This window comes from Scyliorhinus torazame, chromosome 4, assembly GCF_047496885.1.
Source record: "Scyliorhinus torazame isolate Kashiwa2021f chromosome 4, sScyTor2.1, whole genome shotgun sequence".
In the NCBI taxonomy this organism is placed as follows: domain Eukaryota; kingdom Metazoa; phylum Chordata; class Chondrichthyes; order Carcharhiniformes; family Scyliorhinidae; genus Scyliorhinus; species Scyliorhinus torazame.
This window is the reverse complement of record NC_092710.1, coordinates 33,494,973-33,511,113: the sequence shown is the minus strand read 5'-3', so window position 1 is coordinate 33,511,113 and position 16,141 is coordinate 33,494,973. Positions and strand designations below refer to the sequence as shown.

Genomic DNA, 16,141 nt, shown 5'->3' with positions numbered 1-16,141 from the left:
AATATAAAATTTGGAATGCTGCAACCGGCAAGACTGTGGGTCACATATCGCGGGAGGCACCACTACTTTGAGACGGCAGATGAAGCGTGGACTTTTATTGTGGAAGAAAAACTGGAATGAGCGGGTTATTAAAAAGAACGTTTGAACAAAGTGGTGGTGCGAATGTGGGGGGCGAAGAGGGGGGTTAAAAAGGGGGGAAAGAGGAGTTTTATGTACTAATCCTGCGATGTGGTAACTTTTCTCTCTTCCACAGGTGGTGATGGGGGAGGAGGGGAGGCGGAGGAGATGGGGCGTTGGCCATTGGGGGCGGGGCCAAGGGAGAAGCGCGGGCTTGGTTCCCGCGCTATGATAATCATGGCGGGAATAGAGAAGCAGGGAGGGGGGGCGTCGCACGGTGCGAGCCGAGGTCACGGGGGGAAGCCGAGGTCGGCCAGAGTTTGCTGACTTCTGGGAGCAACATGGGGGGAGTAATTACGCTAGCGGGGGATCTAGCGGGGGTGGGGGGTGGGGGTGGGAGGGGGGAATTACTGGGTTGCTGCTGCTGGGGAGAGGGGGGAGCTTGTATGGGAGGGGATGGGCGGGGGGGGGGGGCACCGCCTGGGGGAGATACAGCTGTGTGGGAACCGGGTGAAGAGCTGGAAAAAGGGGATGGCTAATCGACAAGGGGGGAGGTAGGAAGCCCCCCAACCCGGCTGATCACGTGGAACGTGAGAGGGCTGAACGGGCCGATAAAGAGGGCACGGGTACTCGCACACCTTAAGAAACTTAAGGCAGATGTGGTTATGTTACAGGAAACGCACCTGAAACTGATAGACCAGGTTAGGCTATGCAAAGGATGGGTGGGGCAGGTGTTCCATTCGGGGCTAGATGCGAAAAACAGGGGGGTGGCTATATTAGTGGGGAAGCGGGTAATATTCGAGGCAAAGACTATAGTGGCGGATAACGGGGGCAGATACGTGATGGTGAGTGGCAAACTACAGGGGGAGACGATGGTTTTGGTAAATGTATATGCCCCGAACTGGGATGATGCCAATTTTATGAGGCGGATGCTAGGACGCATTCCGGACCTAGAGATGGGAAAGCTGATAATGGGGGGAGATTTTAATACGGTGTTGGAACCAGGGCTGGATAGGTCGAAGTCCAGGACTGGAAGGAGGCCGGCAGCAGCCAAGGTACTTAAAGGTTTTATGGAGCAGATGGGAGGTGTAGACCCGTGGAGATTTAGCAGACCTAGGAGTAAGGAGTTCTCGTTTTTCTCCTATGTCCATAAAGTCTACTCGCGAATAGACTTTTTTGTGCTGGGAAGGGCGTTGATCCCGAAGGTGAGGGGAATGGAGTATATGGCTATAGCCATTTCGGATCACGCTCCACACTGGGTAGACTTGGAGATAGGGGAGGAAACAGGAGGGCGCCCACCCTGGAGAATGGACATGGGACTAATGGCAGATGAGGGTGTGTGTCTAAGGGTGAGGGGGTGCATTGAAAAGTACTTGGAACTCAATGATAATGGGGAGGTCCAGGTGGGAGTGGACTGGGAGGCGTTGAAGGCGGTGGTTAGAGGGGAGCTGATATCAATAAGGGCACATAAATGGAAGCAGGAGAGTAAGGAACGGGAGCGGTTGCTGCAAGAACTTTTCAGGGTGGACAGACAATATGCGGAAGCACCGGAGGAGGGACTGTACAGGGAAAGGCAAAGGCTACATGTAGAATTTGACTTGCTGACTACGGGCACTGCAGAGGCACAATGGAGGAAGGCACAGGGTGTACAGTACGAACATGGGGAGAAGGCGAGCAGGTTGCTGGCACACCAATTGAGGAAAAGGGGAGCAGCGAGGGAAATAGGGGGAGTGAGGGATGAGGAAGGAGAGATGGAGCGGGGAGCGGAGAGAGTGAATGGAGTGTTCAAGACATTTTATAAAAAATTATATGAAGCTCAACCCCCGGATGGGAGGGAGAGAATGATGGGCTTCTTGGATCGGCTGGAATTTCCCAAGGTGGAAGAGCAGGAAAGGGTGGGACTGGGAGCACAGATCGAGGCAGAAGAAGTGGTGAAATGAATTAGGAGCATGCAGGCGGGAAAGGCCCCGGGACCGGATGGATTCCCAGTCGAATTCTACAGAAAATATGTGGACTTGCTCGCCCCGGTATTGACGAGGACCTTTAATGAGGCAAAGGAAAGGGGACAACTGCCCCCGACTATATCTGAAGCAACGATATCGCTTCTCTTAAAGAAGGAAAAGGACCCGCTACAATGCAGTTCCTATAGACCTATTTCCCTCCTAAATGTAGATGCCAAGATCCTGGCCAAGGTAATGGCAATGAGAATAGAGGAATGTGTCCCGGGGGTGGTCCACGAGGACCAAACTGGGTTTGTGAAGGGGAGACAGCTGAACACGAATATACGGAGGTTGTTAGGGGTAATGATGATGGCCTCACCAGAGGGGGAAACGGAGATAGTAGTGGCGATGGATGCCGAGAAAGCATTTGATAGAGTGGAGTGGGATTATTTGTGGCAGGTGTTGAGGAGATTTGGTTTTGGAGAGGGGTATGTTAGATGGGTGCAACTGTTGTATAGGGCCCCGATGGCGAGCGTGGTCACGAATGGACGGGGATCTGCATATTTTCGGCTCCATAGAGGGACAAGGCAGGGATGCCCTCTGTCCCCATTATTGTTTGCACTGGCGATTGAGCCCCTGGCGATAGCGTTGAGGGGTTCCAAGAAGTGGAGGGGAGTACTTAGAGGAGGAGAAGAACACCGGGTATCTTTGTATGCGGACGATTTGCTACTATACGTGGCAGACCCGGTGGAGGGGATGCCAGAAATAATGCGGATACTTGGGGAGTTTGGGGATTTTTCAGGGTATAAATGGAACATGGGGAAAAGTGAGTTGTTTGTGGTGCATCCAGGGGAGCAGAATAGAGAAATAGAGGACCTACCGTTGAGGAAGGTAACAAGGGACTTTCATTACCTGGGGATCCAGATAGCCAAGAATTGGGGCACATTGCATAGGTTAAATTTAACGCGGTTGGTGGAACAAATGGAGGAGGATTTCAAGAGATGGGATATGGTATCCCTGTCACTGGCAGGGAGGGTGCAGGCGGTTAAGATGGTGGTCCTCCCGAGATTCCTCTTTGTGTTTCAGTGCCTCCCGGTGGTGATCACGAAGGCTTTTTTTAAAAGGATTGAAAAGAGCATCATTGGTTTTGTGTGGGCCGGGAAGACCCCGAGAGTGAGGAAGGGATTCTTACAGCGTAGCAGGGATAGGAAGGGGGCTGGCACTACCGAGCCTAAGTGAGTATTATTGGGCCGCTAATATTTCAATGGTGAGTAAGTGGATGGGAGAGGAGGAGGGAGCGGCGTGTAAGAGATTAGAGAAGGCGTCCTGTAGGGGGACTAGCCTACAGGCTATGGTGACTGCCCCATTGCCGTTCTCACCGAGGAACTACACCACAAGCCCGGTGGTGGTGGCTACACTGAAGATTTGGGGACAGTGGAGACGGCATAGGGGAAAGACTGGAGCCTTGGGGGGGGGGGGTCCCCGATAAGAAACAAACATCGGTTTGCCCCGGGGGGGAATGGATGGGGGATATGGAATGTGGCAAAGAGCAGGAATAACGCAACTGAAAGATCTGTTTGTGGATGGGAAGTTCGCGAGTCTGGGAGCGCTGACCGAGAAATATGGGTTGCCCCAAGGGAATGCATTCAGGTATATGCAACTGAGGGCTTTTGCGAGGCAACAGGTGAGGGAATTCCCGCAGCTGACACAAGAGGTGCAGGACAGAGTGATCTCAAAGACATGGGTGGGGGATGGTAAGGAGTCAGATATATTTCGGGAAATGAGGGACGAAGGGGAGACTATGGTAGATGAACTAAAAGGGAAATGGGAAGAAGAGCTGGGGGAGGAGATCGAGGCGGGGCTGTGGGCAGATGCCCTAAGCAGGGTAAACTCGTCGTCCTCGTGTGCCAGGCCAAGCCTGATTCAGTTTAAGGCATTACACAGGGCGCATATGACTGGAGCACGGCTCAGTAAATTTTTTGGGGTGGAGGATAGGTGTGCGAGGTGCTCGAGAAGCCCAGCGAATCATACCCATATGTTTTGGTCATGCCCGGCACTACAGGGGTTTTGGATGGGGGTGACAAAGGTGCTTTCAAAAGTAGTGGGGGTCCGCGTCGAACCAAGCTGGGGGTTGGCTATATTTGGGGTTGCACAACAGCCGGGAGTGCAGGAGGCGAGAGAGGCCGATGTTAATGTGGAAAGAAGCCAAGCCCCCGGGGGTGGAGACCTGGATAAATGACATGGCAGGGTTTATAAAGCTAGAGCGGATTAAGTTCGTTCTAAGGGGGTCGGCTCAAGGGTTCACCAGGTGGTGGCAACCGTTCGTCGAATACCTCGCAGAAAGATAGATGGAATGGAAAAAAGAAGGCAGCAGCAGCAGCCCAGGATCGGGGGGAGGGGGGGGGGGGGCGGTGGGGAGGAGGAACCAGAAGGACTCTCAGGGTTGTTAATACATACTGTATAATATGTATAGGTCGTTGCGACAGATAATTATATATTGGACTGTTAAATTATATTTTGGAGAGTGTTACTTGTGATAAGGCAGTTGCCAATTAGGGTTAGTTTTCATTTTTGTTATTTATTATTTATTCATTTTTTTTGTTTGTTTTTTTGGTTTATAAAATAAGTCATTGTTATTTGTGTTGTTATAATAGTGTGTAAAGGATGCACAATTTACTGTGTTGGTTGACCAAAAATTTTCAATAAAATATTTATTTTAAAAAAAAATTAATGAAGATATTGCTTTCAGAGTCGCCAAGTATCGATTTGAGCCAATAAAGGGGCGGGTGCCTTGATGGCTGGGCATGCCCTGAATAGTCATTGACCTTGGCTGTTTGGGCTTTCTGGGTGAAGTGAGTGGCGCCGATGTGTCTGGAATTGTATCTGCTACCTGAGTACCAGTACTTTGTCCTGGGGAAATGGGCTATTAGAATGCAAATCGGCTAGGGGTTTCGATACTGTCTGGTTCTCTGTTAGCAAATATACATTTAGGCTCCGAGCTTGCCTGAATCCTATATTGGCCATATTTCCCTTGAGTCTTTGCAAGTATCCGTGTTTCCTTTGTAAGCCATCCCAGGTGGCTACAGAAGCACTTTCGAAAAAAAAAGAAAATCATTTCAGACTAATGCCTGGACTAGGTAGGTACTCGGTGTTATAGGAAAGCACCATTGTGTGCACTTGAGTGCAGGGCAGTAAAGGCGACCTTTTCTAAACATTCATGGCCACGAGGTGTCTTGAAAGGGTCGCTGTGAAGAAGATACTTCCTTTTTTGGAACATCTAGGATTGACGTCGCCAATTTAAAATGTTGATCAGATTGTTTTTTTTTGTCTGAGAGGGTCGTGAGCCTTTGGAACACTATATTTCTGGTGGAAGCAGATTATATGAATATGTTGAAGTCAGAGGTCAATAGAGTCTTTGTAAGCAACGGTTATCGGGGGCAGGAGGAATGTAGATTTGAGGTTACTATCAGATCAGCCATGATCTAATTAACGGAAGAGCAGGTTCGAGGGGACTAATGGCCTCCTCTTGCCCCTTTCTCGAATGTACACAGAGTTTCTATGTTGATGTCCTGTCTGTGATTTGAAATTAATAACTTGCTATGTTCAGACGAGAGTGGAACAGCCAAAATTTGATCTCAAAGGAGGGGAGATGCGATTTGCAACTGGAAGTTTATTTTTTCATTATTTTACAAGCACAACTCAAATCACCAATGGGAGTATTTTCCTGGAGAAAAGGGTTAAATTCCCAGAATGTCTTTCCTCTCGTTCCATCCACTTTATCACCGCCCTGCTATTGTTTTTGGTAACATAACACATTTGTAACACGAGCGTTTGACATGCTCAGAAATGTTGCCATTAATAATGCTAATAAGGTTTGACATTAATAAAGCGTTGGGAAATCTAATATCCAGTATTATCTGCTGTCTCCAGTTATTCACGACATTAAATATGACTAAAATTATTTGCTTTGCTTTTGATAGGCACTTTATTACCAATGAAGTGGGCAGCACGGTAGCACAAGTGTCTAGCACTGTGGCTTCACAGCGCCAGTGGCTGCGTGGGTTTCCTCTGGGTGTTCCAGTTTCCTCCCACAGTCCAAAGACGTGCAGGTTAGGTGGATTGGCCATGATAAATTGTCCTCAGTGACCAACAAGGTTAGGAGAGGTCATTGGGTTACGGGGATAGGGTGGAAGTGAGGCCTGAAGTGCGTCGGTGCAGATTCGATGGGCTGAATGACCTCCTGCTGCACTGTATGTTCTATGAATGCCCTAATAATAGCTTGAGTTGGAAAAAAAATACATTCCCACCAACGTTGACAATGCCCCAAGGGGAATATTAAATCGAAGTGCTCACCAATTGATAAAGGAGCTCTTCCCGGCCGAATGGTTACCCATGAGCATCACTGTAATCTTCTTTCTTGGAGCCAAGAGTCTGAGTCCAAGCCGGTTGGCAATGTGCACGAGGCCTTCCAACATAACAAGCAGCCCGATCAAAAACAATTATATTTTTCATGTAGATTTAAGTAGCACATACGCAATATTTTAACGTCGTTGAAACGTACGTTTCCCTTGAAATCAGTGAAAGTCTATTATCTACTTTGTATATCATATGGCCATCGGAAACTACCCCATGCCCCGATAATGGTAGCGAAATGGGGGTGTTATCTGTGATAAGCAGACTTTTGCACTGCTCATATTGTTTTAATTAACGGAACCATTTTATCCTTGAACGACGGCAGAAACAGTCGATGCGGATTTGACCGTCCATTTCTCACCCAGACGACTGTTCTTCTTGAGTGAGTATTACCACAAGGAGAGCTGCACATGGTGTACAGAAGAGACGCCTGTTTTTTTGCAAAATAGGAGGAAAAAGTCAGCACATCGAGAGAGATGAACGAAAGAAAGGACGCTAAAGATAATACATGGCACATTGATATTATGCAGACATTCAGAATGAGGAACAATAAATCACTTCATATATCATCCCACTCCCTTGTCCACTGAAAACAAAATTAACTAAAGAATTGGATTCTAAATCTCGGCCAACGTGATCACAGACAGATTACTCGATGTATTACTCTTCTAACCCTTTAACTTGACCTGCGTAATAGTCAGCTTTCAGGTATACCCACATTTGCAAATGTAATTCCTATTCCCTCAGCCTTTTAATCACAGGTTCTTCTTTATTCTCTTGTATCCACCTTTAGAATGCATTTCACACAATTGATAGTTGAGGCAGCATAAGGACTTTGCCAATAGATGTAAACAGAATGACATATGCGATGTCAAGTGAGTGTCGACATGTTGGCAGATGAATTATAATTTGGGACAGAGAGAGTTCATTGAATTTGGCAGTGTGAATGGAAAGCATTCTTTTCTGAAAATTCATGGAACGTCTAACTATTGCTGCTCAGAACGATTTGTGTACACACGTGACATGGAATCACATATGCACAGGAAACAACCAGGAAGGCAGATGGCAAACTGAAATTTACGACCAGTGGCAGTGATGCAGGATACAGAAATAAGAAAAACCTGCAGCAAATGTGTTGGCCTTGGTGTTACATATGTCTTATAATACTTACCTTGTGCTGGACTCGATATCGAATCAATGCAATTATTGCATTAGCTTAGTGCAGTGAAACTGAATGCAATTTGATCCACTAACCTATCCTATGATTAGAGGCTAATTAGCTGGACTTATACTCTCTGAGGTTCAGAAAACCAGAAGCCATCATATTGAAAACTGTAAGATCTCAAGAAGGTTCACGGGATAGATACTGAATTGTTCTTTTTTCCTGGCCAGGAATGTTTTGCATGGGACGACAGTGTTCGAACATGGGGGACGATAATTTCTAATTAAAACAAAATACGAACATAGGAACATACGAGTTAGGAACAGCAGTAGGTCACTCGACTCCTCGAGCCTGTCCGCCATTCAATAAGATCTTGGCTGATCTGATTGTGACTGAGAACATACAACACGGAACATAGAAAATACAGCACAGAACAGGCCCTTCGGCACACGATGTTGTGCCGAACGTTTGTCCTAGATTAAGAACAAATTAATCTACACTCCATCATTCTAGCGTAATCCATGTACCTACCTAATAGCCGCTTGACAGTCCCAAATGTTTCCGATTCAACTACTCAACTACTTCCACAGGCAGCACTCTCTGGGTAAAGAACCTACCTCTGACATCACCCCTATATCTTCCACCATTCACCTTAAATTTATGTCCCCTTGTAATGGTTTGTTCTACCCGGGGAAAAAGTCTCTGACTGTCTACTTTATCTATTCCCCTGGTCATCCTATAAACCTCTATCAACTCTCCCCTCATCCTTCTCCGTTCTAATGAGAAACGGCCTAACACCCTCAACCTTCCCTCGTAAGACCTACTCTCCATTCCAGGCAACATCCTGGTAAATCTCCTTTGCACCTTTTCCAAAGCTTCCACATCCTTCCTAAAATGAGTCGACCAGAACTCCAGAACTGCACACAGTACTCCAAATGTGGCCGTACCAAGGTTTTGTACAGCTGCATCATCACCTCACGGCTCTTAAATTCAATCCCACTGCTAATGATTGCTAGCACACCATAGGCCTTCTTCAAAGCTCTATCCACATGAGTGGCAACTTTCAAAAATCTATCAACATAGACTCCAAGATCTCTCTGCTCCTCCACATTGCCAAGAACCCTACCGTTAACCCTGTATTCTGCATTCATATTTGTCCTTCCAAAAATGACAAGCTCAAACGTTTCAGGGTTAAACTCCATCTGCCACTTCTCAGCCCAGCTCTGCATCCTATCTGTGTCTCTATGCAGTCGGCAACAGCCCTCCTCACTATCCTCAACTCCACCAATCTTGGTGTTGTCTGCACATTTACTGACATACCCTTCAACTACCTCATCCAAGATATTAATGACAATCACAAACAGCAGAACACCCAGAACTGATCCCTGCGGTACGCCACTGGTAACTGGGCTCCAGGCTGAATATTTGCCATCCACCACCACTCTCTGACTTCTATCGGTTAGCCAGTTCGTTAACCAACTGGCCAAATTTGCCACTATCCCACGCCTCCTTACTTTCTGCATAAGCCTACCATGGGGAACCTTATCAAATGCCTTACTAAAATCCTTGTACATGACATCCACTGCTTTATCTTCATCCACGCGTTTGGTCACCTCCTCAAAGAATTCAATAAGACTTGTGAGGCAAGACCTACGCCTCACAAATCCGTGCTGACTATCCCTAATCAATCAGTGTCTTTCCAGCTCAGAAATCCTATCCCTCAGTACCCTTTCCATTACTTTGCCTACCACCGAAGTAAGACTAACTGGCCTGTAATACTCGGGGTTATCCCTATTCCCTATTTTGAACAGGGGCACGACATTCGCCACTTAAACCACACATTCCTGCCTACCCCGGATAACCTTTCACTCCTTGCTATTCAAGAGTATATCTAGTTCTGTCTTAAAAACAACTTTGTTTTCAACCGACCTTTGTGTGTGTGTGTGGGGGGGGGGGGGGGGCGGGGCGGGGGGGGGGGGGGGGCGTTTGTGGAGATTCACGACCGTCTGAGAGTCGATTTTTCTCATCACCTCTGTCTCAATTGATCGACCCCTTATTTTTAATGTAATTCCTATTCCCAGTGATCCATGGTTCATGATTCTCCAGCAAGAGGACACATCCAATCCCCATGCAACGTATCAATATCTTGCCAATAGCCCTCAGGATGTTAAAGGTTTGGATCCAATCGCCACTCACTTTTCTAAACTCCAATGGATAGAAACCTAACCTTTCCAACCTTTCCTCATAAGGCAACCCTCCCATTCCTGGTATCATTTTAATAAAGCTTCTCTGACCTACTTCGACATGTTTGCCTACTCCCTTAAATAAGGATATTTATAAACATTATATTAGCGTGAAGACAATTCTCGCATTGCGTGATGTGTGCCATTACTATTTCCTGCCTCAGAGCGTTGTGACCTTACTATTTTTATAGTGTACTCCAGGCTGATATAAACATCTTGCCTCTCAGCGGAAAAAGTGTGGGAGAACAAAATCGCAGTTGTTGTCAAAGATCAGCAAAGGTATTAATGAGCGGAGAAACACGACTTGAGAAGTTCTGAGGGCTATGTAGTGAACGATGCGGTACACTATCATTCTATGGTTATGGGTGAGGTCGCTTTGCCGCACTCCGTAAAGCTCAAATCCCTCGCTCACTTTTGAAATCTAAGGCTCACATCCTCAACTGCAAAACCCATGCTTATGCCCGCACTCCGTAATTCTCACTTCGAACCCTTTACTCTGTCAACCTCACGCCCATTTCATCCCTTATCATTCTTCAATTCTAAATTCCACTGTGGTCCATTTATTTCTGATAATGCCACATAGATCCAGTGCCCTTTAAACATCACAGATGCATATAGCTGGAGCAAAGCATAGAGCGTTTTAGCAAAATACTGCCTAAAGTAACATGACACAGTTGAACTAGTGCTAATTCAGGCTGAGTGATACCCGAGAGCCCAGTGACTCACAAACACGAAAATATAGCTGCCAGTTGCTGTCTTTCGCATCCAAGGGGCAGTGACCTTGGTGGCTGCTTTAAGCACGATTTGAAAATAATCTCACTTCTGCACTAATAAAATTTGCACCCCCTGACTTACCATGTTTTGGGTCAGTGTAAAGAAAGTTACATTCGCGGAGGATGTTCTCATTAACGGAAAGACTCAAACTCTCTGAAGGGTTTGAAATCATCCTGAGCCTGAGGAATCCCGACATGATCTGTGCTCGGAATACCGCAACTCCTTTCACACAGACCAGGAATGCGCAGGTTCACAGCTGACCAGTCGATAATCGTCATAGCGCCACGTAAAGAAGGAGGAGCAGCACACGCATGCGTGAACGACATCCCCTGAGTGCGAGGTTGCATACATCACTTGAGTATCCACTCTATGCCTCCACCCAATGCAGTATCGCTTTTTCTGCTCATCTGCAATCCAGGAACTGGCACAGCTCTATATATATTTTTATTGAACCATTTAATTGCATACTGCTATATTTTAGTAGTTTAACTAATCTCCTGATATCCATTGACAAAGCCAAATTAACAATAAAATTGATTAATCCTTCTGGTCCCAATCACAAATAAACTTTAACAAAACCTTATTTAGCCTTTAATTTAGCTAATTACAGGATGTTAACTGGTGACTAATTACGGTGAATCTAGTGTAATTTTTTTAATGTGACGAGTGTTCACTTTTTTGAATGAAGTGATTCAGAATAATAATAATCTTTATTATTGTCACTGTGAAATGAAGGTATTGTGAAAAGCCCCCAGTCGCCACACACCGGCGCCTGTTCGGGTACACTGAGGGAGAATTCAGAAAGTCCAATTCACCTAACAAGCACATGTTTCGGTTCCCGTACCAGCCTCCCCGAACAGGCGTCGGAATGTGGCGACTAGCGGCTTTTCACAGTAACTTTATTTGAAGCCTACTTGTGACAATAAGCGATTTTCATTTAATTTCATTTGTGGGAGGAAACCGGAGCACCCGGATGAAACCCATGCAGACACGTGGAGAAGGGGCAGACTCCGGACAGACACTGGCCCAATCCAGGCAGCGAACCTGGGACGCTGGCGCTGTGAAACAACAGTGCTCCCCACTGTGCTACCGTGCCGCCGTAAATAATTGCATTTGGATTGTCCTTATAATTACAAAATACACATCAGTCGAGTAGTTAAATGAAGCAAAGCACTACCATAATATAATCAGTAATTCGTCGGTTACACCTGTCCAACTGACCAACAGCATTCTGAATTAATCACAGCAAACAGATTTCAAGTTGACAATGATATTTGCATCGTGTTGTTGCATATAGCATTATGCAATAACTTGTGGCAGTCAATCTACCCTCAAGCAGAACAACGTTAACTAATGGATGTATCGTTAATGTTCTAATTATTATTTAGATGCATCAAAATCTGGTGAAATCGTTATTGAATCAGGCAAGTAAATATGAGGAAGGAATTTTTGCTCGTGAGAGGATGTATTATCTCTGTTAACCAGTATTTGCAATCCCATCGCCATTTCCAACTCTTCCTAATACATTTGTAGCCTCGCCACACATTTCATGATAAATCTCACGGCAGCTGTGTATCAAACCAAGTGCGAAATATCCAATCGTGTGGGTCTTTCCCTCGCCGTACACTTGATCCTGCTTAGGATGGACGTTGCTGGCCATTCGTCATAGCGTGTCTATCTGTAGCCCCGCCTTAAACTAGAGCCGGCCTGAGAGATAAATGAAGTAATGCAAAAACAAACTGAATAGATGAATTCCAGCCGTTTTCTAAAATTTGAGATTGTCTGGAAACCTATTGGAAAAAATAGAGATATCATATGTGAATTTGGCTGGATGTTATTTTCTACCTAATTAAATCGTGAACATCAGAAGCCGAATTGAGATTGTGTCTCAAATATCGTGTTGATAATAAACGAGTACAGAATACACGCGCTCTGCTGGTTTTCTGTTGACCACCTGAGTGGCTTATCTGGATTGGATTGGATTTGTTTATTGTCACGTGTACCGAGGTACAGTGAAAAGTATTTTTCTGCAAGTAGCGCAACAGATCATTAAGTAAATGGGAAGAAAAGGGAACAAAAGAAAATACATAATAGGGCAACACGACATATACAATGTAACTACATAAGCACTGGCATCGGATGAAGCATACAGGGTGTAGTGTTAATGAGGTCAGTCCATAAGAGGGTCATTTAGGAGTCTGGTGACAGTGGGGAAGAAGCTGTTTTTGAGTCTGTTCGTGCGTGTTCTCAGACTTCTGTATCTCCTGCCCGATGGAAGAAGTTGGAAGAGTGAGTCAGCCGGGTGGGAGGGATCTTTGATTATGCTGCCCGCTTTCCCCAGGCAGCGGGAGGTGTAGATGGAGTCAATGGATGGGAGGCAGGTTCGTGTGATAGACTGGGCGGTGTTCACGACTCTCTGAAGTTTCTTGCGGTCCTGGGCCGAGCAGTTGCCATACCAGGCTGTGGTGCAGCCCGATAGGATGCTTTCTATGGTGCATCTGTAAAAGTTGGTAAGGGTTAATGTGGACATGCCAAATTTCCTTAGTTTCCTGAGGAAGTATAGGCGCTGTTGTGCTTTCTTGGTGGTAGCGTCGACGTGGGTGGACCAGGACAGATTTTTGGAGATGTGCACCCCTAGGAATTTGAAACTGCTAACCATCTCCACCTCGGCCCCGTTGATGCTGACAGGGGTGTGTACAGTACTTTGCTTCCTGAAGTCAATTACCAGCTCTTTAGTTTTGCTGGCATTGAGGGAGAGATTGTTGTTGCTACACCACTCCCCTAGATTCTCTATCTCCCTCCTGTATTCAGACTCGTCGTTATTCGAGATCCGGCCCACTATGGTCGTATCGTCAGCAAACTTGTAGATGTAGTTGGAACCACGTTTTGCCACGCAGGCGTGTGTGTACAGGGAGTAGAGTAGGGGGCTAAGTACGCAGCCTTGCGGGGCGCCGGTGTTGAGGACTACTGTGGAGGAGGTGTTGTTGTTCATTCTTACTGATTGTGGTCTGTTGGTCAGAAAATCGAGGATCCAGTTGCAGAGTGGGGAGCCAAGTCCTAGGTTTTGGAGCTTTGATATGAGCTTGGCTGGGATTATGGTGTTCAAGGCGGAGCTGTAGTCAATAAACAGGAGTCTGATGTAGGAGTCCTTGTTTTCGAGATGCTCTAGGGATGAGTGTAGGGCCAGGGAAATGGTATCTGATGTGGACCGGTTGCAGCGGTATGCGAATTGCAGTGGATCAAGGCGTTCTGGAAGTATGGAGGTGATGCGCTTCATGATCAACCTCTCGAAGCTCTTCATTACGACTGGAGTCAGGGCCACTGGTCGGCAGTCATTGAGGCACGTTGCCTGGTTCTTCTTTGGTACTGGTATGATGGTGGTCTTCTTGAAGCAGGTGGGGACCTCGGAGTGGAGTAGGGACAGGTTAAAGATGTCTGCGAATACCTCTGCCAGCTGGTCCGCGCAGGCTCTGAGTGCACGACCAGGGATCCCGTCCGGGCCCGTCGCCTTCCGTGGGTTCACTTTCAGGAAGGCCAATCTGACTTTGGAAGCTGTGATGGTGGGTATGGGTAAATCTATGGGCTGCTGGGGCATTCGACAGCGGATTGTTGGTTACCTGCTCGAACCGAGCATAGAATGCATTGAGTTCATCGGGGAGGGGTGCGCTGCTGCCAGAGATACTGTTCGGCTTCACTTTGTAGCCCGTTATGTTGTTTAGTCCTTGCCACAACCGCCGAGAGTCTGTCTGTGACTCTAGCTTGGTTTGATATTCTCTCTTGGCATCTCTGATGGCTTTGCGGAGGTCATACCTGGATTTCTTGTCATGGTCGTCTCCCTTGAACGTTTCATATCTGTCCTTCAGTAGGGAGTCAATCTCGCGATTGAGCCATGGTTTCCGGTTGGGGAACGCACGTACTGCTTTCTTTGGCATGCAGTCATCCACACATTTGCTGATGAAGTCTGCGACAGTGGTGGCATACTCATTTAAGTTGGTTGCTGAGTTCTTAAATATGGACCAGTCCACTGTCTCTAAGCAGTCACGAAAGAGCTCTTCTGTCTCCTCGGACCAGCACTGCACAACCTTCTTAGCTGGATTCTCCCGCTTGAGTTTCTGTTTGTATGCCGGGAGAAGGAGCACCGTCTTATGGTCTGATTTCCCAAAGTGCGGTCGGGGATGGAACGATAAGCACCCTGATTTTTGAGTAGCAGTGGTCAAGAGTGTTGTCGCATCTGGTGGGACAGGAGATGTGCTGGTGGAATTTTGGCAGTACACTCTTGAGGTTGGCCTTGTTGAAGTCTCCGGCCACGATGAACAAGGCGGTCTGGGTGTTCTGTTTCATAGTTGTTTATTACTGTGTATAGTTCATCCAGCGCCTTCCTCACTTCTGCCTGGGGTGGGATGTAGACCGCCATGATGATGGCTGAAGTGAACTCACGTGGAAGATAATATGGGCGGCACTTCACGGTCAGGTATTCCAGGTCTGGGAGCAGTAGGTCGCCAGAGTCGCCACATCCAAGCACCAGGAGGAGTTGATGAGGAGGCAAACCCCTCCGCCCTTCGCTTTGCCTGATGATACATCTCTGTATTGTTCCTTATTGTTCCCGAGCATTGTGGTACGACCAAGACAACACCTAGAGGTACGGAGCTTTCTGTAATGTTTTCATCGTGCGTTGAAAGGATAGATCGACAAGCTTATTTTTTCTTATGATTCTTTACTCCTTTGTCACATGCAAAATTCCAAAAGAGTGAAACTATCTTCCAATTGCCTCACGTCCATATATCCGCCCTTACATTAAGTTCTACAGATGTCTTTGCTACACCGCAACTCATGGCTAGAGCAGAAAATTGTATATGAAGCGGCTCCAACATTCGTTTATTGCTCCAACAATTATTTTTATCTCTCTATCTATCTATCTCTCTATGTGTCTATCTTTCTATATGTCTGAGTATCTATCTATCTATCTATCTATCTATCTATCTATCTATCTATCTATCTATCTATCTATCTATCTATCTATCTACCCATCCATCCACCCACCCACCTCTCTCTATCTATCTATCCATCTATCTATCTATCTCTCTATCTATCTCTTTATCTATCTCTCTGTCTATCTATCTATCTATGTATCTATCTCTCTATCTCTTTATCTATCTATCTATTTATCTATCCATCCATCTCTCTCTCTCCCTCCCTCACCCCCCTCTCTCACTGTCTATCTATCTGTCTACCCATCGTTCTATTCATCCATCCATACATACATCTTATCTCTGTGACTCACCTGATGAAGGAGCTGCGCCCCGAAAGCAAGTGACTCCAAACAAACCTCTTGGACTTTAACTGGTGTTGTAAAAGTTCTTACAGTGCCACAACCGCAACGCCAGCATCTCCTCCTCTATAGGTGTAAAAAAAAAAGACAGTTTTTAGACGGTTAAAAGAATCCCGAAGGAAGAATACCTAAAGTCACCTGGCTTTTTCTGCTGCAATTATAT

General features: G+C 46.5%; 1 protein-coding gene across 1 annotated transcript in view; it reads right to left on the bottom strand.

Annotated features, from left to right (window-relative positions):
- LOC140410178 (uncharacterized) overlaps window positions 1-10,917 on the bottom strand; it is a 50,998-nt gene extending 40,081 nt beyond the window's left edge. Inside the window, exons 1-2 of the mRNA XM_072498161.1 lie at window positions 10,731-10,917; window positions 6,411-6,522 (exon numbers count right to left, since the gene is read on the bottom strand). Coding sequence (XP_072354262.1) covers window positions 6,411-6,522; window positions 10,731-10,845 — 227 coding nt within the window. The 5' untranslated portion in view covers window positions 10,846-10,917. The remainder of the gene's footprint in view (window positions 1-6,410; window positions 6,523-10,730) is intronic.
- Between the last annotated feature and the right edge of the window lie 5,224 nt (window positions 10,918-16,141).